Genomic DNA, 26304 nt, shown 5'->3' with positions numbered 1-26304 from the left:
AGGATTAAAGAAAATTCAGTTTTGCTGTGGTAAAAATTATCAAATACATGTCACAATTCCTGGACATTCTGGTGTAAACATGTACTTGAAAAAATAAGAATGAAAATGAGTGAGTTCCCATAGTTTCCAATTTTGTATTTTTCAATCAACACAATGTTGATTTATGCAGATACACATCTATTATTCCAGATAGAAAGCCATTACTGCAAACCCAATCACATTAAACACCGTCCCATAATTATCTTTACAACTTTAACTCTTAATAACCAAATAATGAGATGAGATATCACAATGCGGAATTGTTTGAAATGAAATTTGTAGATATTAATGAGACCCCCTATTTCATGTATAATTTATTTTGTTATATGATGAACCATTTGTTTTATAAAATTCTGAAGTTAACTCAAAATCCACAAAGCAGAGGCTGTACAGAAAGAATATAAACCCAAATTAATTCTTCTCAACAGCTTTTAGTACAATACTGACTGCCAAAGACTGAAATGCACAGGCAGGCAATAACACAGTACTGGTCAAAAGCAGAAGAAACAACAAATGACAATGAACACAATATATATACTTATTGTAGTACAGTTACACAAAGTATACTTAATCAAAGAATTTAAAACATTGGGGTATATAACTAAACTGCTTTAATAAACTGGGATGCAGAATTTCCATGTTTGAAAAAGAATGATACAGAGGAAAGTAACCAAATTTCCATGCACACGACATAATACAAAGAACCTTAAATGACAAAACAAATAAAAACACACAATTTTAAAAACCATGGTTATATCTGAACTGATGTATGGCTCTGAAAAATGGGAGGAAGAAAATAAGATAGAGATCTTGAATGAATGGAACAAACTTTTAATACAGAACTCCAATTCCGAATGTTGTTGAAATTTTAACACATTTGCTGCTAAAGTCAACTTCAGTTGACCTATTAAACCTTGCATAAAATTTCCAGTGATGAGTTACATCGATCTAAATATTCTTCTGTTCTATATTTATAATTGTACTAAGTACATGACCAGCACAAAGGATATATGTTCAACAGCAATATCTGCCATTCTAAAACGTAAATAAATACAATATTGTATTTTCAGTGCTGTCCTCTCCATCCATCACACACTGAAAGTCTACCCAAGAGTTTGTTGAAAATTTCAAATTTTTCTATCCAATGCTTTCCACACAATCATTTTGTATAGATAAACATGAAAAAATTGGCAGACCGCTTCAAAAAACCCTAGTATTTAAATCTAGTCATCTCTTTAAATACCCAGCAGTGGATGTGCTAACAAGTATTTTCAGAGATAAAATGTGGACAAAATAGCAAATATTGTGATTATTATTGGTCATGCATCTGAGACGCAAACAGATTAGGACAAAGCGCGAGTGTGTCAAATTTTAATAAGGCTAAGTGAGTGATATACTCTACAGATTAAAATATGCTTACTTCACTCTGCAAAGTTCCGCCAAACACACTAGTCACTATTGAAGATCGACTCTTATGACCAAGGGAGATGTATGGGTTGTCTTTCAGTGTGAAGTCAGGAAGTAGATGAAGCAATTCAGTGTGAAGTCGATCCAACATATACCGTAGGAACTCATGAGCATCTTGTTGCTGGTAACCTCTGCAAAGCCCAAAACCACAAAATTAATGTACTAAACTGCATCACAAAACTGAAGAACTCTGAAGAAAAACACTTCTGACATGAGGACAAAGTGAAAGCCAAGATGTGCCATGGGATTAAAACACTAAACCAAGAGTTCTTCTCTGTGGGATCAAACATTTAGCATTTGCTTAAAGAAAGAGAGGATTTGTTCATTATTCTCTGTTCTTTTGGATGTTCAAATACTAAATACAAGTGTAACACTCACTTGGAGGATACTTACTGAAAAGCCCACATACAAAATTACCGGACAAAGATAAAATTTACTGTATCTTAAAAAATACACAAATAAATAACAATAAAGAAAGCAACATTACTTTTCATCATCATCATCATCATGACTGGCTCTACAGCCCTGTGTGTGCCCTGGCCTTCTTTAAAAGCCTCATCCATTCTTCCTCATTCACAGACAAACTGTTTGCCAGTCCGCTGTGAATGAGTCCATCCGGCAGTTGCTTCAACTGACTTCGTAACAACCTGCTTTTTACAGGGTGAGGTTGTCAGCCCCACGCCCAACCCCCAACATGGAGGACCAGACCTCCGTATTTACAGCCCCCGGAGGTAGGGTGGACCAGCTATACACCCAGGCATTGGGTAGCTCGGGTACCTCGGGGGTGCCGGTCCCCGTACCCACTGATGTGGGTCCCTGAGGGGAACATTACCTTTGCCAATACAATTTCATATACAAAAAGGATCCTACAATTCTTCATTCTTCAATCAAGACCTTCAAACACAGATTCTTTACAAATTATGATAAAATGGTCTGCTTCCCACAGTAACAACATAAATATCATGACAAAATGTGATTACAGTATCATATAAAAGAATGAACATCTACAGGAAACAACAAAATGCTTAAATATACTGAAGTAATTTTATTTCTTCTAAAGGCTTCCAACTGTCCTAAATGTCTAATTACAATAAAAACAAATTTAATAACCTTACCTAAAACGAGGTACTATTTTCCAGATGACTAAGAACAGGGATTCAGGTGATATTGCTCCTTTTGATCCACCTTGTGTTAAACTAATAAGAATCTTCCTGAGTTCTTCAGCCATCAAAGCATCATTCATCTCTCTCAGACTTCTTGATTGATACACTTTCCTTCCATTATTTTTTGCATTCTCTAAGGATGGAAGTTGTTTGAAATAGTAGCAAAATTCTTCAATGTTGCTGTAATGAATAAAGAACATTAAAAAAGGAGAGATAAAATGTAATAACCGAATCTTCGTCAGGTGCAACACATACTATGCAAGAAGAGCTTCATCACATCCACGTACAAAAACAATTAAACATTTACAACAGGACCAATTAATTTAAAGTATTTTAATTACATGGAAAATTTCAATATGCTCTGAACAGAAGAAAACACTTTTAGTAACACAGGTTAAGGAATTCCTACACAGCACCATTTTCTTCAAGCTTCACTTCTGACTTCATTATGGAACTTAAGATCTGAAGCTTTCATGGTGATTATGTATAATGAATTCTTCTCTGAACTCTCTTCACTACCATGAGGACAAGGATGAAGATGGTTCTCAAAGCATTGGTGTTTTCTCCATTAAACCACATTACACGGCTGGTAGCCCAGAAATAATTCATTACATTATGGAACATGTTTTATTTAAAGATGCTGTCTAGCTCCAACCACATACCACCATTATCTTGACAATCTTCAGATTCTTGACTAGAGGGGAGAGTATTAACATCACAAGAAGAACTTTCCTCCATGGATACAGGAGATGGTGGCTCGGGTTTTAATGAAATATGGCATGGAAAGTCATACTGAAAGCTACATAGCATACTTCATTTGGTTCATATGAAAGTTCAATGCTACCTCCACTTTAAAAGAATTCAAAGGAAACTTTACAAATTTCATAAAAATAATGCATCATGCACAAAGCAAAAACTTAAATAAATACTCACAGCTTAGTGTAAGTTGAATATGTATTTTTATCTCAGTACATATTTAAACATTAAAACAATGATCATTACATTTAATAATGAGTTTCATTGACCTAAATAACAACTTGGAAATATGCTGTTTTAGCACAATGAAAAGCAATGCATGACAATTGAGGAAGGTCAAAGACCATAAATGTTTATTCTACATGACAATGACTTCATGGCCCTAATGCAAGGTGACACACAGAGTTCACAGGGTAGAAGTTGAAAACTAGTGTTGAGATGGGTTGGGATAGTTTTATATAGTAGAATGGACTTTCTGTTCAAAGGACAAAACAAAAGACTAGCCTATACACAGACTTGGAGATAATTTCTGGCAGCACAAATCCCAGCTTGAAGTGCATGATATCATAAATAATTATACAGGGAATAGTTGTCATGAGATTACTCCTCACTCCAACAGACAATATTAAGAAACCAGTTGGGGATGGATAGACTGCCTGGGGAAATGTTTAATCAGAATCTAGGGCTTGAGAATGTTGTGTAACAAACAATCTGAAGATGATGATAACAGAATGGCAGAAAAAGAGAGGAAGAATTTCCAAGTGAGTGACCATAAAAGTTATTTTAAATTAATTGATTAGCATGTGCAAGTATATAAAACTGCTGAAACGACACTAAATAGTGACGGTAGAGGGGGAAAAAAAGACTCAGCATTAGAAGTGGAACATTTTCTTTTCTACAAATTTTAGTTTTCACAAGGAGACCATGTTACAATCAAGTCACCCATTTGAATAAATATCGTACATTTTATTAGCTTTGTTAATAACAAAATTTATGCAGTGTAGTACAGTAAAACCTCTCTAAGTTGGAAACTTGGGGTTCCACGAAAATGTGTCCAACCTACAGAGGCATCCAAGATAAAGGGAAAGAGAAAAATCAGATTGTGGTCTAATGACAATGTAATCTATTTACTTACATACACTAACTACTGTAGGCTTACTTCAATTAAGAATTAATGACAATAGTATTAATAATAATATTTTGAAGCCCACTCCCATGCATTGCGCATTACACCCCAGCCTCAATAACATTTTCTAAAGTTAATTCCACCAATTTTTGCTTCCTCATCGCAAAAAGAAAAATTCCATTTCTGTTAACACAGTCTGAACTCAAATGCAAGCACAGTACTGATGGAGTTAAAGCTGTGTCTTCTGCAATACTGTAGTCCAGTTAAGGGTTCAGCAAAAGAATAGTTAAACACTTGCAATGCAATCCAATGATGGGTTCAATGTCCATAAGATAATCCTCCAGAGAAGAGGCATTCATCAGTCAGAATTTCAAAATAACAAAATATGTAACTGAGAAAGTTTCCCTGAAAAGCATCGAAGTTAAGTGCATGAACCTGTCCAACTTACAACAAAAGGGGTGTTCAAGTTCCAGGATAAAGGGGTGTCCAAGACATAGGGTATTGTGGACATGTAAAATTATAGGATATTCGCCGGTTCCAATTAAAAGGGGTGTCCAGGATATAGGGGTGTCCAACTTGAGGGGTTTTACTGTATCTGTAAATTTGTACCTGCAATAAATGACCACCAAGACCAACAAAAGCTACAAAAATTCCAAAGAACACAGAAAAGGCTAGACCTATGATTAGGATAAAAATAATTTAAAAACTTGTACCTTTAATAATGATTTTCTTTATTCTAGAGTTGCAGAATATACAAACGTATACTGCAACTAAAAAGAAGTTTTTATGTAAAAATTCCACTATATTTCTGTCTCCTTACTTAGTCTACTGAAAGTGAGAAAAATAAGACCATTTATAAAGTCGAAGCAAACTGTTTTCTGGACATTATCCACTGTCCAATATTAAGTAAAATCAATAAAAACCACGACATTTCAGAGATGGGACTTTATCTCCGTCTTCGTGTAAAACCTACTCTTTTGGGCCTGAAGATGGAGATAGAGTCCCATCTCCAAAACGTCATGGTTTTTATTGATGTTACTTAATATTGCACAATGGATAATGTCCAGAAAGCAGTTTGCTTCAACAACGCACCACTGTCACAAACTTTCAGAATTGAGTATTCATAAAGTTCTTCATTTGAAGGCCTTTCGATGAATTGTTTAGGAACTGATCAGCCTCAAACAGGAAGCAATGCAGTCTGGTTAACACAGTTGCTAACTGGTATTGTACACTGGCATTTACACATCATGAGCCTCTTGAAAAATGCTATATACAGAAAATGTGAATAGGTGGAGGAATCCTTCTGCCACATATCATCAATGCTGAGTGCTGTCTGGGTGCAGATTAGAGATCTTAGCTCTGCATGGTTAGAGTTGACAGATATTAGGAGGACCTTAGTCAGGTCAGTTCTGGCTCTAGCAGTGTTCTCAGGGCTCTTTTAAGGACCCTAAGAAGATTAGGGGTGCACAATACACCCAGTAGTGGTCTAAGTGTCTGGGCTGACTGAAGTTACCCCCACCTGATCAATACCAAGACCATATACCAAAAATGAACTTACTGGAAGCACTGACAGTAAATAAATTAGGACATCTTACAAATCAGTGGCAGTGGATGTGTATAATGACATATATTAGCCAAGCACATCTTACAACAATCTGACACTTCACAACCTCATGAAGTACAACAGCATTGCATAGGAGATATTATAATAAACTTTGCATGTAGATACACATTATATTCAGACTGTAACAGGTAATTAATTCAAAGAGCAGAGTCCTTCCTGAGAAGCTAATATTCACTCAGCTGCTCAAGAAATTCCCACAGAAATGTAATTTGAAAGTTCATTACAATGTTCACAAGTACCCAATACCAATCCTTACCCTGAGTCACATAAATCCAGTGAACATCCTCCACCCAGTTTTGTTAAGCTCTATTTTCAAATTGTTCTCCCACCAATCTAAGTTGTCTATTAACCTTCAGATTTTGTGACAATGCATGCAACATGTCACCCACCTCATGCTCTTTGATTTGATCATCCTAATAATGTTTTATGAAGAGTACAAATTATGAAGCCCCTCATTATGTAATTTTCTCCAAGATCCTGATACTTCTTTACTTCTACATTCCAAATATTTTCCTCAGCACCCCTCAATTTGGTACACACCTTAATGACTGAAGTACTGCATTCATGAAGCAAGTATTTCCTAAATTTCTTAAACCTACAACTTTCTTCTCCCGCAGCTTAGGATTTGAGTTCTTCAGTTTCCCGACATGCTGTCTCTCGTATCGGCGGTTTTCCATACTACTGCTATATGCAGAACGAGACCTAAATGAAGACAAATACCATATTACTGAACTATACATTGTTAGAAGAAAAGCTGCAAATACTTACATGAGCTATCCTTACGATTTAGTTTCAGCTCCTGGCTTGTGGACTGACAAAGTAACATAGGTACAGGTTTTTTTAAAGGTCTGTTTTTCTCTGTCATCTATTCTACTGTCAGTTTTATAATTTCATTTTTTGGCACTAGCAACTCTTGGCAATTAATAGATAATACATCATAAACAAATCTGTTAAGTGATATAATATTAATATTGACAAATTTAAAACCACTCAAATTAATGTACAAATGTTATAAGCAGTGAGTCATAAATCTTTGAAAAAGAGAGTATTATGTAAGACTTGAGGTTCTCACAGTGGTGAGTATGAAGATTTCCGTCTTCTGGGTTGTTGCGCCGTGTGGTATGGTCGATGACGGAGGCAGTATGACCTCTGAAACGTTGGTTAACATCGACCAGACCACACAGCACAACAACCCAGAAGACGGAAATCTTCAAGAGAGTATTACATTCACAACTGCTCTTGTTGTGTCTAATGCAGTGTTCCTCTTCAATGCGTTGTTTCGGACAGCTTCTGAACTCATGCATACTTCTATTAATTGTGCTAGAAGATTTGTCATAATGGTAGCCAAAATATAAACTGACTGCTTTCCTCCATCTCAGAATGCAATAAGTTTTAATACCAAACCCATACATTTCCTCACGGCACAGCGGTGAGATCGTAAGCCTGATTTTAACACTGTTATGAGGTTAACTATTATAAAACGACTGATGTCAAATGTACTGGCACTCACTTGTTGGAAGAAGAACAACAAAAATCTGAGCCAAGATGACTAGTCATGGCAAGGATTAGAATTAAGAATTCAAATTATTTGTGGGAATACACAGCTAACATTCTTCTTGGTTTCTGGAGCTGTCATCTTATAAATCAATGTTCAACCAACAAATTCGTTTCATATCTTACTTCTGTAAAACCACGGGAATATGAATCTAATGAAGGTACCTTCAAAAACTGAAGATCACACCGATGCAAGTTAAACATAACACACATTTAGAGCCAGCTCACAGATTTCAGATAAAGCTGTGAACAATTTTTCTTCACACAATTCTTCCTCAAACAATACTGTTCAATACAGAAAACAAAGCTGAAAACATTTTATCGTAACCACTGTAAAATTATCCAGGGTTATCAACATTAAAAGTACATAGTGGGTCCATTATGTCTAGGAAGGTGTGCTACCTCAACAACAGTAAATTAAATATTCTTTACAGAATGTTTGTTTATATAATGTTAATCTGGCATAAGGTCATGCCTGCATGCTGCTATTTGTTCCCTTCTTTAAATTTCAATAATTCTGTTGCAAGACAATGAAGATGAGACAAAATGAATATAATGAAATATGAAAATAACCAATTAAACACAAACCCTAAAAATTAAAATCAGCAAACTTCACAAGAACCAAGATAAAATTTGTAGATGTGTTCTTGAATGCTATCATAATGTATTACATTCACTACCTTATTGAGAGGATTATCCAATTCAGCATATGAAGTGTAAGCAATACTCGACTGTTACCTTTCTGAGATAATACAGTACAATATTATTTGACAGGTATAGTTCTGTGAGCAGATCTAAGCCAAGTACACAATAACCAACGCCAGTGGCAATATGAATAACTCTCCTGTTTTAGAGTAACTCAATGTAAAATAAGTTGTAAGATGGTAAATAGTAAACAGAGTGGTAGAAACAACTGGCACTTAAAAAAGTATAATGTACCTCTTCCTAGACCTTGGCCGCAAGGTCCGCACATTCTCCTGAATCTCCTTTGTAAGGGAATCAGACTTCCAAAATCCCTGATCATCATCATCAGCTACAGAACAGTCATTGTCTTCTGAGGGATTGCTGTCAACAGACTGGAACCAGTCCTGCCGCACCCTCTCCAGGAGTCCACACTGGGTGTCATTAACAACAAATTCATCACATGTATAGCTGTAAGAACAAAACACATATTGTTCAGTAGCATAATTCCTTGGAGAGCTATTTTCATATGAAAAAACTCACAAAATATAAGATGTATATGGTAATCAAAATTTATATTAGTTAATTAATGTACCACCGTAAAAGAGATGTGACTATAATTATGAATGAATAATCAAGAGGAACAGACAAGGTAGTAGACAAATTTTAAGGTGCCAGCTTCTCACATGTATAAAGAGGCTGAGAAATCCAGTGACAATTTGAGGAAAAGAGTACAGTAGAATGGGAAATGGACACCTATTGATATAAGGATCAGAACTTACAATGATGAAACAATATGTAAGTTAAAAATATTAAATTTCTACTAACCAATATACTGCCAGATTTACACACTGAATGCAAACCATGTGATTATTGTGCTGTTCAAAATGATCTTTAGCATGACCCTTGATGTAGCGCCCACAGTTGACCATGCCACAATGCAGACACAACCACGGATCCTGTGATGTTGAGCAAACTGTAAAGACAAAATTTATCAAGATTTTAGTTTCATTATCAATAAATGTTTGCCAAATATCAAAAGAATTGTACCTCCTGAGACAGACTGGAAAATAACAATTGTATCATGGATTTAGAAAATTGAATGTACTCTGTTACCAGAAAGTAAGTATTCTCTAAGCAAGGCACACAGCTTGATAGGTTATTTGCTGGTAAAAGAGTGAAATTACATTTACCTTTCCATGATTACATCTTTATTAAGTAATTCACAAAGGGTTGCATAATAACAGTATTTTCTTACTGAAAAGAGTAATAGTACATCATGCTCCGTCAGAAAAAAAAATCATTACAATGAACATTAAAGTCTGAATGAGTGTCAAAGGCAACTGAGACAGAACTTCCACTCATATAAAACAGCCCATGTTCAACTGCAAAGATAATGCTTTAACTAAGACGAATTAGACCAGCAATGGAGGAACATCTAGTTACCACATACACAGTATGCAACACAGTTCCTTATTTTAGTAAAGACTAGCACAAACCCAGTTCATTCTGCACTAAGGAATGTGAGGATTAAATACAAATATGAATTAAAAATGGAATAGAGGTTGCATTAACTGATTACTGGTGGTACCCTATATTTCTTTTTAAACTCACAGCGCACACACACTTTTTTGTAAACATGCTACTTATGTTATATGCTTGATAAAGTAAGCATACAAAGGACGTCTGAAAGCTACTTTAAAAACAGATTATGTTGTAGAAATTTTCACACAAACTGCTGATACAATACCAAGAAGTATTAAGAGATGAAGCTGAAGCAAAAAAGCTTTGAAAAGTCTACCTGCCACAATGTTGCTGTACTTGCTCCTGTCCTGTAAATTTTTGGAGGTACCACATATTTTCTTCAAAATGATTACATTTTCAAATGTGGCTTTTTCAGTTGTCTTCCTATATTTGAAAAGGAATTGCTGTATTATCAATCTTTAACCCATTAACATGTTATAATGGTTATGGGACACCTACACATTCCTATGCCAACTACTTTGGTAATTATGAAGTGCCACCAGACGAAAACTGAAATAGCTTACGTAGTGGACAATACATGTAGTTTACAAATTACATTTCAATTTTGAGACATCTATATTAAAAGTTAGGTAATTAAATTCATACAGGAATTTTGAGGAGATAAAATAAATGTGGTATTCAGTTGGTTTATAACAGAATTATTATCAAAATCAAGTTTAAATCATTAATTAATCTGTTCCACAAAGGTGTTCTTCAAATTTAGGTCATTCCATGTCAAACACAAAAAATTGCAATTTTCAAACTAAAATTTTAGCTCTATACTCCTTATAGTTTTTTTTGTAACAAGCAATCAAAATTTAAAACAGTCATTTTTTGGCATAGTGCACCTTGTGAAAATTACTCTGACTCTAATTTCTACCAACACCTCGATCACGTCACTCAGGTTCTATCCCGAATTCGAAATGCAGGCTTGACTGTTAAACCGTGTACTGCCGTAGGGGGTTTCCATTGACCCAGATCGCACCAAGGCTATCAGAAAGTTCCCTTCGTCGAAAGATGTTACGAGTGTCGCGAAAATTTGTCGTGCCTCCGGCATCGGTCCCGATGCTTTTCAACTATTACCACACCTCGCCCTTGGGTGAACACTCAGGTGACTTCAACAAAATTAGAAAAAAACCCGGTACAATTTCATACAGAAGTTCATGGACAACGACATTCGTATAAGTGTTCGTAACTTTGAGGTATGCAGCCGAAGTAAACCAGCCCAGAACGTCCCTAACAGCTTTGCATTGGTTGTGTGGTCAAATTCCCTCGAACTACAGACATTCAATGTTCTGATATGTGGAATGGCTGGTCACTGTAAGGTCACTAGTTTGGTTACTAAAAAGGCCCATAGAGATCGAGTGTTCTCCACATTTTCGGTTCCGAGCGTTATCGTCGATTTCGATATGCTAAGTGTTTAATATCTCAAGAATTAGAAGTTTTGTTTCGGGCTCGGTATTGAACATGTTACTACCACTTCTTACTGTCCGCAGCCTTCGCATGCCGAGAGGACCAATAGTAACACGCGCTCGGCTCTTATAGCTTATTACAGCGATTCACATACGTCCTGGGATGAAGATTTGATGTTCCTGCAGTTAGATTAAGCACGTGCCACTGGGTATTCTCATCTTGGTCGTCATGATGCTTGGCTGCGCTCTTCCCCAATGGGCCCTCGGATAAGGGATATTTCCAGCGTTTCATGCCCGAAGTTCACCTTCCTTCTGCTTCGCTGATATATCACCAGCGCCGTGCGTTCGCCTCTCGGGCGTGGCCCTTGTAGAGAGTAATTCGGTGGATGTTTACGGCGGATACCTTTCACTTGAGTACCCCAGTGACCACTTTGGGCGACGACTGTGCCGTGTGCACGATAATTTACCGATTATATCACTAACTGGTTCGGTCATCTTAACAACGCTTCCTGTCGGACATGAGCATCCTTTCTCCGTCTTACCCACCCCTCGACTGTCTCCTTTGCTACTTTAAACCATTTTCCCCGAAAACTGAAGAAAACCTTCTGTGCAGACTTCCGTTCGGAAAACATCTAGAAATTCTATTTGGTTCCGCGTTCTAAATGTTGTTTCGGCACCCAAGGAATGCTCTTCGACAGTGGCCACCAGACGCGACGTCCACCAGGTACTTACTAATCCTGCCTTGTTTTCTATTGTTTGCTTCTTGGGAGTGTGAAGAGTGCATCGGTATTCGGGGGGGGGGGGGGTTGGTTATAGTTTGTTTTGAGCTCCCTGGCGTAACGACATATTACTGCATCACCACATATTACAGGCTTTTTTGATGTCGTATGTAAATTCAGAATATATACTCTCTTTCTGTTAATTGACCTTCCACCTTACCTTGTGCACTTAGAAACAGGGGTTACCCAGTTAGTACCATGTCCTGTGTAAACAACTAATAAACAACTGAACAGGTATTCAACTTATATTTAGTTCCACAGCTAAAGCTAGGGCATATAAGTAGTCTTAGATCAGCCCATTAAAATTTTTTTAACATGTGAAGACAGTGTTTAACTGTATCCTAATAAATAACAGTCTATGCTTGTGTTTAAATAGTTACAACCACTATCATGGTAACATTGTTAAGGGATTCTCAGCCTTATGGTTTACATTACTAATCATAAAACCATACCCATTACGCCTGGCTAACTACAGCTAGTGTTGCCATAAATGGAAGATTGTTTCTTTTGTGATGAATTTAACAGGAAAATTATCATGAATAGCAAGTAGGTAAGGCTATGGCAGAGGACTGTCATTGCCTATTTGTGGATCCTGTGTATGGAAAAACTTATGAAAATCTCAAAAACCTATCAGGATAGTGCAAATTCCAATGAGGATAGATCCTGTAGGTCAGAAAGTAAACATGACAGAAGAAGGTGCCCAGATGAACGTTGAAGTTTTAGTGAGGAGATTATGAAAACAAAGGCCACAAACCCGAAAATATGTCCTGGGTTCAAGTCCTGGTGAATACAGTTCCTTTATCATATAAACCAAGTATGACAGGAGACCAGTGCCAAGACAAAAGTTGTTTGTTTCAGGAGGGAGATTACAAGAACATAGGGAACAACTGTGAATATGTTCTGGGTTTCAGTCCTGCGTGAAGATAGTTTCTGCAGCCTGATAGCTAAGAAATACAGAAGAATCATGCTAAGCATGTAAGCATGCGTAAAATTTTCTTGCTACAACACAGTGGACACTCTCCTAGTATAATAATGATCACAGTGCATTCCCAAATTTAAATTTGAAGCACGGCTATGATATTAAATTGGGCAAGAAATATATTCTTATCAAAGAAATGAAGGTCCATATTTTTAGCATTTCAAGGTCAAAGGCCACACTGGTTGACTTTCAACATTTTTCCCCAGGTAAAAAACGTATGAGACATCATTGGAGAGGGCATGTAATCATCTTTCCAGTGCGCTTTAATTCAGCATTCTATACCTAACGGAGTCGAAATTAAAACCATTATAAGGTAACAAAACTTTGTAAATTTCAGACCACCACCATTTCAAAATGATTTTTATCCAAGCCCTCACAACCAGTACAGATAGTTACTCCATGATACATAATATATATGTAAATTTGCATGTAAATTAGTGGAGATATGGTTGTGAGCTGTATTGATTTGGCAAGGAATGAGGGGTGAATTGACAGGAGGGTGTATAAAACGTATATGATGAGCTCCATAATTTGTACTCCTTGCCAAAAATTATTAGGAACACCAGAAGAGAAGAGACTTCTCAGAAGACCTAGGAGTATATGGAAAAGATTTTATTAAAATGGATTTTTAAAAATATGTCAGGAAAATGTGGACTGGATTTATTTGGATCAGGGCAGATCAGATCTTGAGAACATAGTAATGAATACCATAAAAGGAAGGCTATTTCATGACTAGATGCACCTAAAGAAGGATTCTGCTCCATGGAGTCAGTTGGATTTACCACCTGTAGACCAAACCAGGCCTTCATATTTTAAAAATATGTTAACCTCATTTTTTGCAGTAAAATGTATGTAAATTTTTTGCAACACACATTGGTTATGAATTCATTCATATAGGCTTCTTGCCTTAATCTCCTCAGTAAGGCATCCATTACAAAGAATACACTATTTACACATAAATGTTTCCCTCTTTTGTTCTATAAGTTTGTGTGAAAACTTTATTGATGAGAGGTTAAAATTCTGATTTTCTGTCAAGAAATTTTAAGAAAGAATAATGCTATAAATATACATAATACTTTAATGCTATGATAGCAAAAATTCTACTTTCCAAAGAGCAACTGTGGGTAGAGACATTCTGCAGGTATCCTCCACACCTTCATCAAGCAGCAATTATACTACCCCAAACTGAACAGCCATCTTGATGACAAGAAATCTAACAAGACTGGAAAAGTGTAATCCATACAGGAACACACACATGCATTCTTTTGAAAATTCTGAATTAATAAAGAAAGATTAAATCAGTAATCATACTTAGACAGCTATAGTTTCCAACTATACAAATCATGTATCTTACTGTCCTCTTTACTCCTACATCAACACCCATGTCACAAGGCATGTTAGCAACTTGTATGTGTGAAGTCAGAGGATCGACTCCTGGTAAAATCAAAACATATGCATCTGCCATGTTGTTACTTTACAATATAAAAAAAATACTGTACCAAAATCTTGTATTTTCCAGAAATCTATAACCATACATCATTGTATGGCCCTACTTCAAGTGGTCCTCATGTCAATCCACCTCAAAAATTTGTTCATCCATCATGTTGGTATAATCAATAACAGGAAATTGTTAAAAATACAATTTTAGGGCAGTCCCCAATGGCAAAACATCCATTACAAATTCCATTCAAATTCATCCAGTGGTTCTCAAGTTCAAACATGCAAACAGACATATACGCATGACCAGCCTTATATGCATGTTTCATGCACATCATGCAAAGAACACATAATAATGAAACCTTTCATAATGCCCACTTATGGTTAATTTCATGTGGTTAATTACAGTTCCATCCCCAGTCTTTTTGTTTAAGCTTCATGCACATTCTACCGACTTCCCCAAACTTTTCATCCCCAAAACAAAGTTTCCATGGAAATGAAGAGATCTTCACTAGTAAATTCAACATACTATATTTACAACAAATTTTGTACTACAGAAAAAATTATTCCCAATTATAAAAACACAAGGTTAAACATTAATATAATTATTTTTCATGTCAATTAGAAACCACAAGAGTGACCTGAACACATTTCCTATTCTCTCCTAACCACCTACCATGCATATACAATTGCTAGTTGGACTATTTTATTCAGGCCAAACATAGCTCTTAAATCAACAAAAGGAAGTAAATATTATTAATTCTGTTTCTTTCATGTCATTCCAGAAGTCAGGGAAGGACTGTACACACACACCCTCTTCAGTATCTTTCATCCTATGAAATATAGTAATCCCACCCAAGTACACATTTGTAAAGCAACTCACTACATACAATAAATTTTGCCATCTGGTTGCAGGGTCCTGCACTGTTATTGCAAGGGCTCCAATCTATTGTATGAGTTCTCTTATCATAACCACATATCTCTAGAATTACAGAAATAACCAAGAATTGTTTTTATAAAAATCAAGGAAGGAGCACAGAATGTTAACATAGACCTAAAATATAATTTAATCAGATAATAATAAAATATAAAAAGTGCAAAACAACAAAGTTCTGAACTGAATATGCAAATTTAAGGTCACAAATAAGACAAAACAGTTAATAATGGATCTGAAAATCAACTTCTTATTCCTCGAGATATGATAATGATGAAAATGTGGATTACAGTCTGAGTTATGATACCATGAGGATTTGTATGTGGTTGCCTTCTCTGAAGATGGAAGCAATATACCTCATTCAAAATGTCAGTAACCACCTACAATATTACAAGACATCATAACCCAGAAGATGACAATGCACTTACTTTCCTTGGCAACAAAGATTAATATTAATGGGTAGTAACTAATATTCACATTACCTATCAAAGAAAATATAAACTGAAGATTGCTGTCTTCTGGGTTATTGCGTCGTGTAGTCTGATAGATTTCCACCGTTTCAGAGGTCATACTGCCTCCATCATCAGGGCGATGAATTTATTGTGGAAATCTACCAGACTGCACGGCGCAATAATCCATTAGACAGCAATCTTCAGACTCAGCACTGTGAAAACCTCAAATCCTATAAAATATAAATTTCCAGTCAGTCTGAAAAGTTGTTAGATCTTAGTTATTTATATAAATGTCAACAGAAACTGCAAAATACTGAATTTGCTAACTACTCGTACAATGTTCACTTTTCTTGCTGGGTGAACAGTACAATAAACTTCTAAGGGCCTGACAAAATTTAAGGGTTCTTCAAAGCTTAATGCGAAGCTCAAATTACTTTTTACATAAACCAATTTGTAACATTGCCAGTGGTCATATATGAATATGATACGTTTGATAAACACTCCTGTAAAACGTTTTTATGCCACATTTTACTCCAAACAAAATATCACTAAAAGACTGGGTTCAGAGGAACAGCTGATAGGAATGGGTGATGCCAACTACTATACAGAAATATGTAAAGAGAAAGTCACACACAAATGTGCATGGAATGGACATTTCTACGATGAACATACATTACACGAGTTGGTACCATATTTTATACAGTGACCGATTAAAATCTATGTGGGGAAGAGCACTTGTTCCACACCAGTAAGGGTTATGTTAGGTTAGGGACACCCACTACAATCTGACGACATTAATGAATCATAGGGGCATATATTTTAAAATTATATCTACACTACAACTGTACAAATTGCTTCAATAATTACATTTTCAACAATGAATAATTACAACCTGTCAAGTCCCTTAATGAGTATCAATTTAAATGAAATTAATATGCCAAGGTTGCAAATGAAAACAAAACTCATTACATTACATTACATTCAAGTGCACTTTAACCTTAACATACTGTTTTACAAACATACGAAGAACACTTTTCCATTGGGTCATTCGGTCTACACTTACCTGCGCAATGCCATTTCTTTGTGACATCAGTGCTTTCTTTGCGGAGACTATTTTGTATTTTTACACTTACTGCAAGATGTGGACACTCCATTTCTGCCCTCAACCACAAATAAATAATATTTATTATAGGATTTAAATTCCTCCCTTATATATCACAAGAGAATGATTCAGAGTTACCGACTTCCTTCTCCCCATCCAATCACGACCCAAACTACGGTTCACAACACTCAAGCTCGGGAATCCGTTTGTATCCTTGCGCGTTGCCAAAATGATCTGCATCAATAGGCCTATACAAAGACATTTTTAAGAAGTATGGACCAAGTAATGGCACATGAGCAACAAAACGCATAAAATACAATTCCGAAATCAGTATTATCCACACAAATGCTTTCAGGAAGTAACAAATAAATCAATATTCAATTCCTGTAAACACTTTTGTAACAACCCTTTTTACGGTCTAGTATGAACTTACATTGTGACTGATGGTGATCTACAAGCGTTATGGATGTACTCCTTTACGCTTTCTTACGAGCTTTCTGCCAGCCTTTAATGTAAGTTATTGAAATCACTGCAGAATACCTTGAGCACCTATGCACCCCACAACGCTCTCCCACATTTGTGTATCTCCCAACAATTTGATATAACCTCTACAACCCATTTTGTCATACTTTACTCCCATCCCTTATAGTATCCTTTCTTACACAGATCTACCAGCCAATGTCATTGAACCCATCCACTATAACCACACCTATTTAGAAACCAATAAGGTAAACAAGGAAACTATCGGAGAAGGAAAATATGGAAGTTCAATAAATTATAATTCATTCAGTCTTGTTTCAGTTTACACTTTATTTATAATAGACAAAATTGAAAATATGTTTATGGACGACGCCCAAATGATTGTGTAGCTGGCTGAGTGAGTTGCAGACCAATAATGTTATTGAAATCCTGAAAGCAAGGTTTTTTGTCTTTAATATTACATATACCAACAAACAAAGCAAGTAAAACAATCAACAACTGGCAAACTCCTTACCAACATCTTCAGCATTTCCTTTGTTTCAGGATCTACCTCAATGATGTCATGTTCAAGGGCAGACACTTCTGGAACATAGTTATCACGGCGCTCTCTCTCCTCTTCTTGCAGTTTGATGGAGATACCACGGACTTGGCTATGCCGCAGGCGTTTCATGAGGTGAGTGACAAAGCTAATTATACAAGAAATTAAACAAATGAATCACTAAGAAGCCATGTAATATTTGAGTAAACATGCCCCAAAACATCAGAGAGAAAATTCAAGTTCTCTTGCATGGGAAATGTTTAGGACAGAAGACACTTGTGCCCAAAAGTAATTGCTCCATAGCACAATGACAAGCGACAAATATATGGATTTGATGTCATCGGGGTGCCAAGTATGAAGATGGTGCCTTCTGGGTTGTAGCATTTCAATGTCCTTGCTACCTCAATCACCAGGGTGATCATCACCCTGATGATTGCAACAGCAAGGACCTATGAAACATTGGTAAACCTATACCAGACTGCATGGTGATACAACTCAGAAGACAGTCACCTCAGATGAAGATTTAGACATGATCTGATAATATAAATGGAAAAGATAAATATCCAAACCAATTCAAAGCAGTCCGTATGAAGCTAACAGTCACTCGCCTAGTCAGTAAAGGACCTTTTCTATGGTAAAATATTTAGTTTTTTTCTCATTCTCACTCCTTTTCTCCATTAACACAGGATGCATATTGTTATCACATTTGTAAATATTATGAACTGTTTAGGAAAGCTTCTTCCTCTACAACCACCACAAATCTGTTCAGATAGTAGTCTTCTAGATTGTTATGCTATGCAGTATCATAAGCAGATATCCTTAGTATAATACAGCTTCTATGTTTTACTGCAGGGTATTCTGCTGAATATAAATATTTTTTCTTTCACAAAGATAGCATGTCATGATACTTTTAAATAAAATAGTGCCAATCTATATCAAGAAAGTTTTACTGTACACAAACATGAAAATTCAGACACTTCCAAAACTACTGTCCACAGATGACGAGAAAATCCCTGCAAGGGGAAGTCGTTTCTGGTCAGTGCGGGGGGAATGTTACTTATCAGCTGGACTAGAGGGCTGCTATTGGTGGGAAGTGTGATACGTCAGAGTTTAAGGCTACTGCACACAGACTGAAAACATCAAGCAGTTAAAGAGTAGCGTGTAGTGAGTGCACCTCTAATGTGTTCTGCGGATGTTGCGATAATATTCTAGATTAAATCGCTGTGCCGTAATCTTAAAGTTGTACCCATTAGAACACATGAAAGCCTGTTGTTCATTCAGTGGTTGTGGAACAAATGCTTTTAGGATGGGCCGTCACTCACCGCGAAATCTTGCGCATGCACGTTTAACGAATTCCTAGCAGGGATTTTCTCCTGGTCTGTGGACTGTACCTACTATCATGTTTCAATTTTATACCATCTGTTTTACCTGACCTACAGTTTTCACATACATCATATCTAATGGAAAATCTGATGTAGTTGGATACCACAAAAATATTCATCTGTAATATGATATAATACAAGTTACTTCTAAGATGTGGAACTATTATTCACAGAAAAACTGTTGTAATATACTTAAAATCCTTCTTACTTACATAAAAAACAAAACATAAAGTGTTTGGACATAAAATGTTTCAGGTTTCTTTACAACTTTTGAAACATTTTCAGTCTAATAAATATTTAGCAAGTTATGGCCAAGATGCACACAGAATGCATGTTGGCCTCTGTATGAAACGTCCATCATTACTGTCATATTTTAACCAAAGTATGATGTGCTGCCAACAAATTTTAAGTACCCCCACCAATACACAGTTTAATGAAAATCAATACAACAATATGATGATATAGATATCAGTATAGTTAAATACATCAATCCATGCGAAAAGACAATCATGGCCAAGAGTATTTTAAACAGCAGCTGTAGCTGCAGTGTGCAGGCTGTCATAAATTTAATAACAAAAAATATATACACATTAAATGTGAATGACTGGAAGGTAGTATGAGTCAAACATGTTTTGTATTTATAAAAGACAACAAAGGAAAGCACATTATCACTGTACCTGACATACAGTTAGATTAGGGTGCATTATATTAATTTCCTTCAAGGAATCTGATCAACATTTTTATTCTCTCTCTTAAGTTGTTAGGTTCAGTTAGGTCAAGCTGTCTAATGATGTGCATGTGAATGATTTTGTCTCTTCCGCCTCCCTTCTTGCTCCTTATGAAAGCTGCAAAATTGTGCTATTTTGAGTTGTCACAGTTATTAATACAATATGAACCTGTTTTTCCCCATGTTCTATAAAAATATACAGTAGGCCATGAACTGAAATTCATTATTTACATTTTGTGAATTATAATTATATTTTAATGTGAATGTGTGAGGTTAGTATTTATAGCGGAATGTTAATTGGTTTAAAGATGTCCAGGCAAACCATTTCAGTAAAAAATTTCTCTAATCTGAAACCAACAAGATAAATCAAATGAACAGCTGATACACTTATTATGGCAGCAATACAGGATTAAAGCCGCTTGAAATCACGTCTTCATGAAGATCATAAGACTTCATGTGGTTATTTGATATCAGTACTTCAGGGTTCTATTCCTCAGTCATTCACAAGCAGAAATGCCATACTATTCTCAATATTTCTGAAGCTATAGATATAAACTACGAATGATGCAAAATATGATTACAGACATACTTCCAGCATGATGGGGAACCTGCATTTCACTCAACATGCGACAGAGTACCTAAATTAGCATTTCCGTGGTTGAAGGATTAGTTGTGAAGGTCCACTGCAATTAAATCTCTCTCCCCTTAGATTTCCATGAATACATGGCATATGAATAAAGAAGCAAAAGAAAAGATGAATTACACCACTGAATTATCAATGTTTCAAGATGTAGGAATAACTCTGACATTCTATATAAGGTTCAAACCATCTGAAATTTCAAATATCCAAAGCTCCATGACAGATCACAATTGGACCCATATTCACGTGACATTTCTGACTGAGAATGACACCAGAATAAGATTCTGAAGTAATAATATACAGACACTGGACAGCTTATATAATAGATATGATGTAATTTTCAGTGTAAATGTGGATTACTTCCTAAAAGAGCATTAACCACAAGATCAATCTAATGAAGAAGTGTTGTTTCTTCTTTGAGGTATAGACCAAATTCTTAAATATCCTTTAGACAGGCTCCAGAATCTATTTTAGCAGGTCATTCCCTGTGTAACCTATTACTTCTGGACTCTGATGGCTGATATAATATAGATATATGAAATGTAGTCAGTATTTATCATCAAATACAAATTAATTTATAAAGAACTGGAAGATTTTCTTCAAAACAGAAATGTGGATGTCCTATTCAGCAAAATCACTTCAAATCCCACACTCTGAAATGCAGCCATTACAGAAACAATCAATACACACAATGGGTGGGTCAAAACATCTGTAGATTTTGCATGATCCAGGTAAAGCAACTGGTCACTATGTATGTTCACATATTTACAAAGGAAATGCCATTACATTTAAGACTGCTTTGACTTCTGCATATTGAGTTATATTTGAATAAATTGTATCCACCTATGCCTCTTGTTAAGCTTCTTAATCAACATGTCATATACAACTTAAAATTCTGTGAAATTATATAGCCCACTTGTCCTTTATTTTTGAAGCAATGTAAGGTTTAAATTTTATGCAAGCAATAAAACAGGCCTCTATTAACGTGTCAATCGATGTGTAGAATGCATTATAAACATGCCCAACTTTCCTTTAATTATCAAGACATTATAACTGTTCATTAACAATGCAAGCACAATAGGTGCTCAACATTTCCAGACCTATGGCCACACTTAACCTCATCAACTCACGTGCCACCATGGATAATTTATTAAAGAAGTTCACATATTACTTAATTCTTTTTATTAACAAACATGTTGATCTGTCATTCTTATTGGCTGTTCACTTATATATGATTTCACTGAGTTACATTTATCCTATCCAGAGTATGGGAACCAATCAATGAAACATGCCGAAGGGGATACAAACATGCTTGTCAGCATCAACCCTTTGAAGCTGAAGCCTATCTTCAGTGCAGAGTTACAAAATGTCAATGCATGTGGTACACTGTACAACAAAAATCAAGGTCATGGAATTTTCGAAGTCCCAAACCAAGAGTGATGTAAGTGTAGAGCTGGCATCATAATGCCACTCATTCTTTATCTTGGTATGTGCATCCATATGCTCCTTTGAATACCTATGGTTACTTATGCCAAATCTCAATTCAGCACACAGCAGTGCATATGAGGAAAAACATGAATTAGTGTTAATGCCTTTCCCAGTCATGAGACAAAGCCCAAAGTGAAAAGACATACTTTTCTGAATTGCCTGCATTCTCTCGCAGGCAGGGTTGTATGGAAAGGAACTAGTGTTGATGTGAAGATCAAGTTAATAAGTTCAAGTCTGACTTCGATGTTATATTGTGATTCTCAATGTAGACAAATAATTTTATTTGCAGAATAGAATTTTTGTTTCATAAGTATATCTGTTACTTATACAAAATATGACATTAGTACATCACCCCTTAAAATAGCTGTTTACAAGACCTGGAATTTTTAATGAGATGTCCAGAATCACTGAGCCTTAACCACAATCTCACTTGTCTCATCATGGACTCATAGAGATTAAACATAAGGTTGAGACAGAGTATCTTCACTATTAATTGATCGTATATTAACTTCATTGTGGTTTCCAGCTGTTATTTCTGACTAGTTATTTGAGATGAACACCAGTATGTTGGATTCACCTACAGCCTACCTTGCTGATGCAAATATTTAAAAAATAAATGAAATTTTATGGCCTCCAAATTCAATGTCCACCTCAAATAAACAAGTCAAAAATAACAAATGAAACCCATGATGAAGTTCTTAAACAAAGGCCTACTGTTGAAAAATATATAAGTGCACGACTCTGACTATGTGTGCAAATCAACTTACACATCAAACATTGTGACTTGCACTTCACATCAACACTAGCCCCTTTCCCAACTGTGTTCCTATGCGTGAACATAGGCAAGTCAGTAAAGTATATATTTCACCTCCATTTTTCCATCAGATTTCTCCACAAAATGGGAAAACATTAACTTAAATAGATGTACTTAAATAATGCAGACATATCAGTGTCTTTGTTTAACAGACATCTGGCACACATAATTGTAGTTAATGAAAGATACAAAAAAGCAAAATATATATTCCAATACAAACAGATTACAAATGACTGGAGTTATACCAGCTGTAACCTTACATTGCTCCCAGAGTGGGAAACTTAAGGAACTTGATTTTTGTTGCATACAGTGCACATTTAGACATCAGAGTTTTGAAGGGTGTGATAGTATAAAAATCTGAAATTAAACATACCTTGAGAGTCACTGATTAATGTTCACAGGCAAAACTTAGTTTGCTGAACTTGGCTAAATTTATTATGTGCTGAGAATGTCACTGAAAAACTTCTGCAAATTAACCCCACCCAAATTTGGTAAATAACACTTTTCTAATAAAGAGAATTTATACTCAAGGTAAACTGGATGCAACAAAACAATATGTGAACAGCTATGGATAAGCTTGGCAACTGGAAGACGCAGCAGACGAAACATTAAAGCCACAGCCACACATTTTGAAACACAAGGTAAAATGCAAGAGTGGCAGATATGGGACCAGGCAGTACAGACTCAAGTCCCCAACAAATGGCACCATTACTTATCCCACATTTCCTAGTTCATTGTTTTTTCTACTTGTCAACTACTGGGACTAACAGACATCAACAAATCATTATTAATATAGTACGTGTAGTTTATTCTTACATTACTGAGGTATGATGGTTGTTTTTCATTGTTTAATGCTGCCCTAGTTTGTAGAATGCACCTTTGGCAGTGTAAATCTGGCAACAACAGGGGATAAGCTTCGACTGCTGTGATTTTAAAATACCACAACCCATGCCAGTTGTAAACACCATGTGGCATTCATACAAGCACTAGTCAAAATTTGAATCAGCATATATTTCACATCTAATTCATGTCTACAACTGCAATGGTCACTAATACGGATTTTTGTGATAGATATACAAACCTTAACCATCAATATTTTGGGATGAATAAAAGTCAAACACCGCTATACACCTTGCTTTTCACAGTGTAATTGACTTACCCTGCAATTTTATTCCTTAATGGTTTGCTAGGAATGATTGCGATTTCTTCGCATATTCGCTTATTAGTGTGAAAATCCAATGTCAGTCTAGTATAATATTTCTCTATTATTACTCTCGCTGCTTTCTTCACGGTCTTTGTCCTAACGCGACCCTGCAAAAAATCGTAATGTTTTCATATATCTATACACAGTAAAATAATATGTTTCTTTTTAAATGCATATACGTGTTATTTACTATAGCGCAAAGACGATGTTTATTGCTAAATTGTACAGTAATAAAGCACACACATACCATATTGCGATGCTAATGAACGCAGGAAAAGAACTTCGCGAATTGAACGATGGGAAACCACAGTCATTTCCGGAATCCAGATGTTCGCAATGCTACCTGTAGATGGGAGGTCAATCGCAAAGCAAGCAGTGCACCCAACATTGGTATTATAAATGTATTGTACTCCCGTTAGGGAAAGGAAATAGTTCCTTTATCTGCATCACTAAGAACGAATTATAAAGAAGTGATTCAGTAAATTGTTTCTATATTTAGTACTATTTACGTAATTCTACTGAAGGCACACCGATTTCACTGGCCGCGTTATCAAGGGTGTGGTCTTAGTTGCTTGAATACTGGGATTGCAGGTTCGACTCCCGTTCAAGGCAAGGATGTTTGTTCTCATCTTTGTTGTGCTATCCTGTGTAGTCAGCGGCATTTCTATGGGTTGTACACGCGCTCACAGAGTCCTGCCAAATGTCTAAACTCATTCATAATTTCAGAAGGAATTCGGAATTGGAACAGGCCACATGGCCTAGTCCAAAAGATGATGATGTAATGAAGACAACACTGTAGTATAGAGCTGACGCCAACATGAGTATATTAATTGAACACTTAGGTTACTCAACAGGGTGAGTAACTCGGGGTGTAAGGATTTGTTTTACGTAGGAACTAGGATTTTGTTATCCGTCCTTTACCGACTTTTTCGTATTTCTGAGGTAATATTTTCGGAGCGCTTGTGCCTTAAATACGCTACAAACTTCATTCCTTACAATCGCCAAAGCTAGCCGTGCTTTCTCAATAAGTCTTAAAATAACTTTATTACTGTTGTAGTGTAGATAAAAATCGTCACCTTTACTTTGTGCTATGAAAAAAGAATCGCACACGTTGTTTAAGTTAGATCCTTGAGCGCATAATTTAGTTAATTTGTTCAGATCAGTGGTTTTTTTATTACTTCGAATAAAAAAGTTGTCAGTGGAACCACGGTTCCGGAGAATTGGACGTAAATACGTCTATACGGAAAGGAAGTTTATATATTGGCTTTATTCTAAATATTTCCTTTATACATGCTTTACAATTGAGATAAGTTTGATTAAGACTTTGCTTATTTAACTTGAATTAGTTACGCTTAAGATGGGTCTGAGGTAGCTGAATGTAATGAAAAGTAATGTAATGTGAGGTAATGTAATGTAATGTTTTATAGGTAACAACAATGCCGAGTAAACAGATGACGTTTCCTAGGTAACAAAAATGCTTGAATGCTTAACTTGAATTAGTTACACTTAAGATGGGTCTGTGGTAGATGAATGTAATGTAAAGTAATGTATTTTAATGTAATGTAACGTTTCCTAGGTAACAACAATGCTGAGTAAACAGATGACGTTTCTTAGGTTACAATAATGCCGAGTAAACAGATGACGTTTCTTAGGTAACAATAATGCCGAGTAAACAGATGACGTTTCCTAGGTAACAATAATGCCGAGTAAACACGACGTTCCCTAGGTACACTTGTTACACTTTTTCGTTTCCCTTTTTCGTTACAATTTTTTGCCGAATGACCTTTCCTTATAGACGTATTTACGTCAAAATAAATTCAGATCTGAATACTATTAAAAAGTTGAAAATGTTTCTTTGTTACTCGGAGAGGAAAGCTTAAATCAATACAACATGCATTTGACTTTGGCCCTTTTTGCCGAGCACCAAAGATTAGGCCTACTGGTCGTATTATTCTCAGCACTTCCTTCTCATATGTATATATTCTTATACACACCACCGTAT

At 35.8% G+C, this 26304-nt stretch overlaps 2 protein-coding genes across 5 annotated transcripts in view; both read right to left on the bottom strand.

The window, feature by feature from the left end:
• LOC110838302 (ubiquitin carboxyl-terminal hydrolase 3) overlaps positions 1-17271 on the bottom strand; it is a 29850-nt gene extending 12579 nt beyond the window's left edge. Inside the window, exons 1-7 of one of the 4 annotated variants that reach the window (XM_022081395.2) lie at positions 16991-17271; positions 10212-10318; positions 9239-9386; positions 8669-8881; positions 6716-6877; positions 2622-2849; positions 1460-1637 (exon numbers count right to left, since the gene is read on the bottom strand). In XM_022081395.2, coding sequence (XP_021937087.1) covers positions 1460-1637; positions 2622-2849; positions 6716-6877; positions 8669-8881; positions 9239-9386; positions 10212-10318; positions 16991-17004 — 1050 coding nt within the window. In that variant the 5' untranslated portion in view covers positions 17005-17271. Of the gene's footprint in view, positions 1-1459; positions 1638-2621; positions 2850-6715; positions 6878-8668; positions 8882-9238; positions 9387-10211; positions 10319-11501; positions 12087-16361; positions 16505-16990 lie in introns of those variants that run through there. The other 3 variants (XM_022081386.2, XM_022081367.2, XM_022081415.2) reach the window with 3 other exon arrangements.
• A 548-nt stretch (positions 17272-17819) lies between these two features.
• RpS17 (ribosomal protein S17) lies at positions 17820-24706 on the bottom strand. Its single transcript, XM_022081427.2, has 4 exons — positions 24550-24706; positions 24258-24409; positions 18024-18195; positions 17820-17938 (listed from the first exon to the last, which is right to left on the bottom strand). Exons 1-4 carry the CDS (start codon positions 24550-24552, stop codon positions 17870-17872), a joined length of 396 nt encoding a protein of 131 aa, XP_021937119.1. The 5' UTR covers positions 24553-24706; the 3' UTR covers positions 17820-17869.
• Between the last annotated feature and the right edge of the window lie 1598 nt (positions 24707-26304).

Source organism: Zootermopsis nevadensis, unplaced genomic scaffold (genome assembly GCF_977971745.1).
Source record: "Zootermopsis nevadensis isolate Lab colony 2312 unplaced genomic scaffold, Znev_1.0 Znev_ptg000061l, whole genome shotgun sequence".
Classification (NCBI taxonomy): domain Eukaryota; kingdom Metazoa; phylum Arthropoda; class Insecta; order Blattodea; family Termopsidae; genus Zootermopsis; species Zootermopsis nevadensis.
Note: the sequence above shows the minus strand (reverse complement) of the source record. Positions and strands in the feature narration are given on the sequence as shown.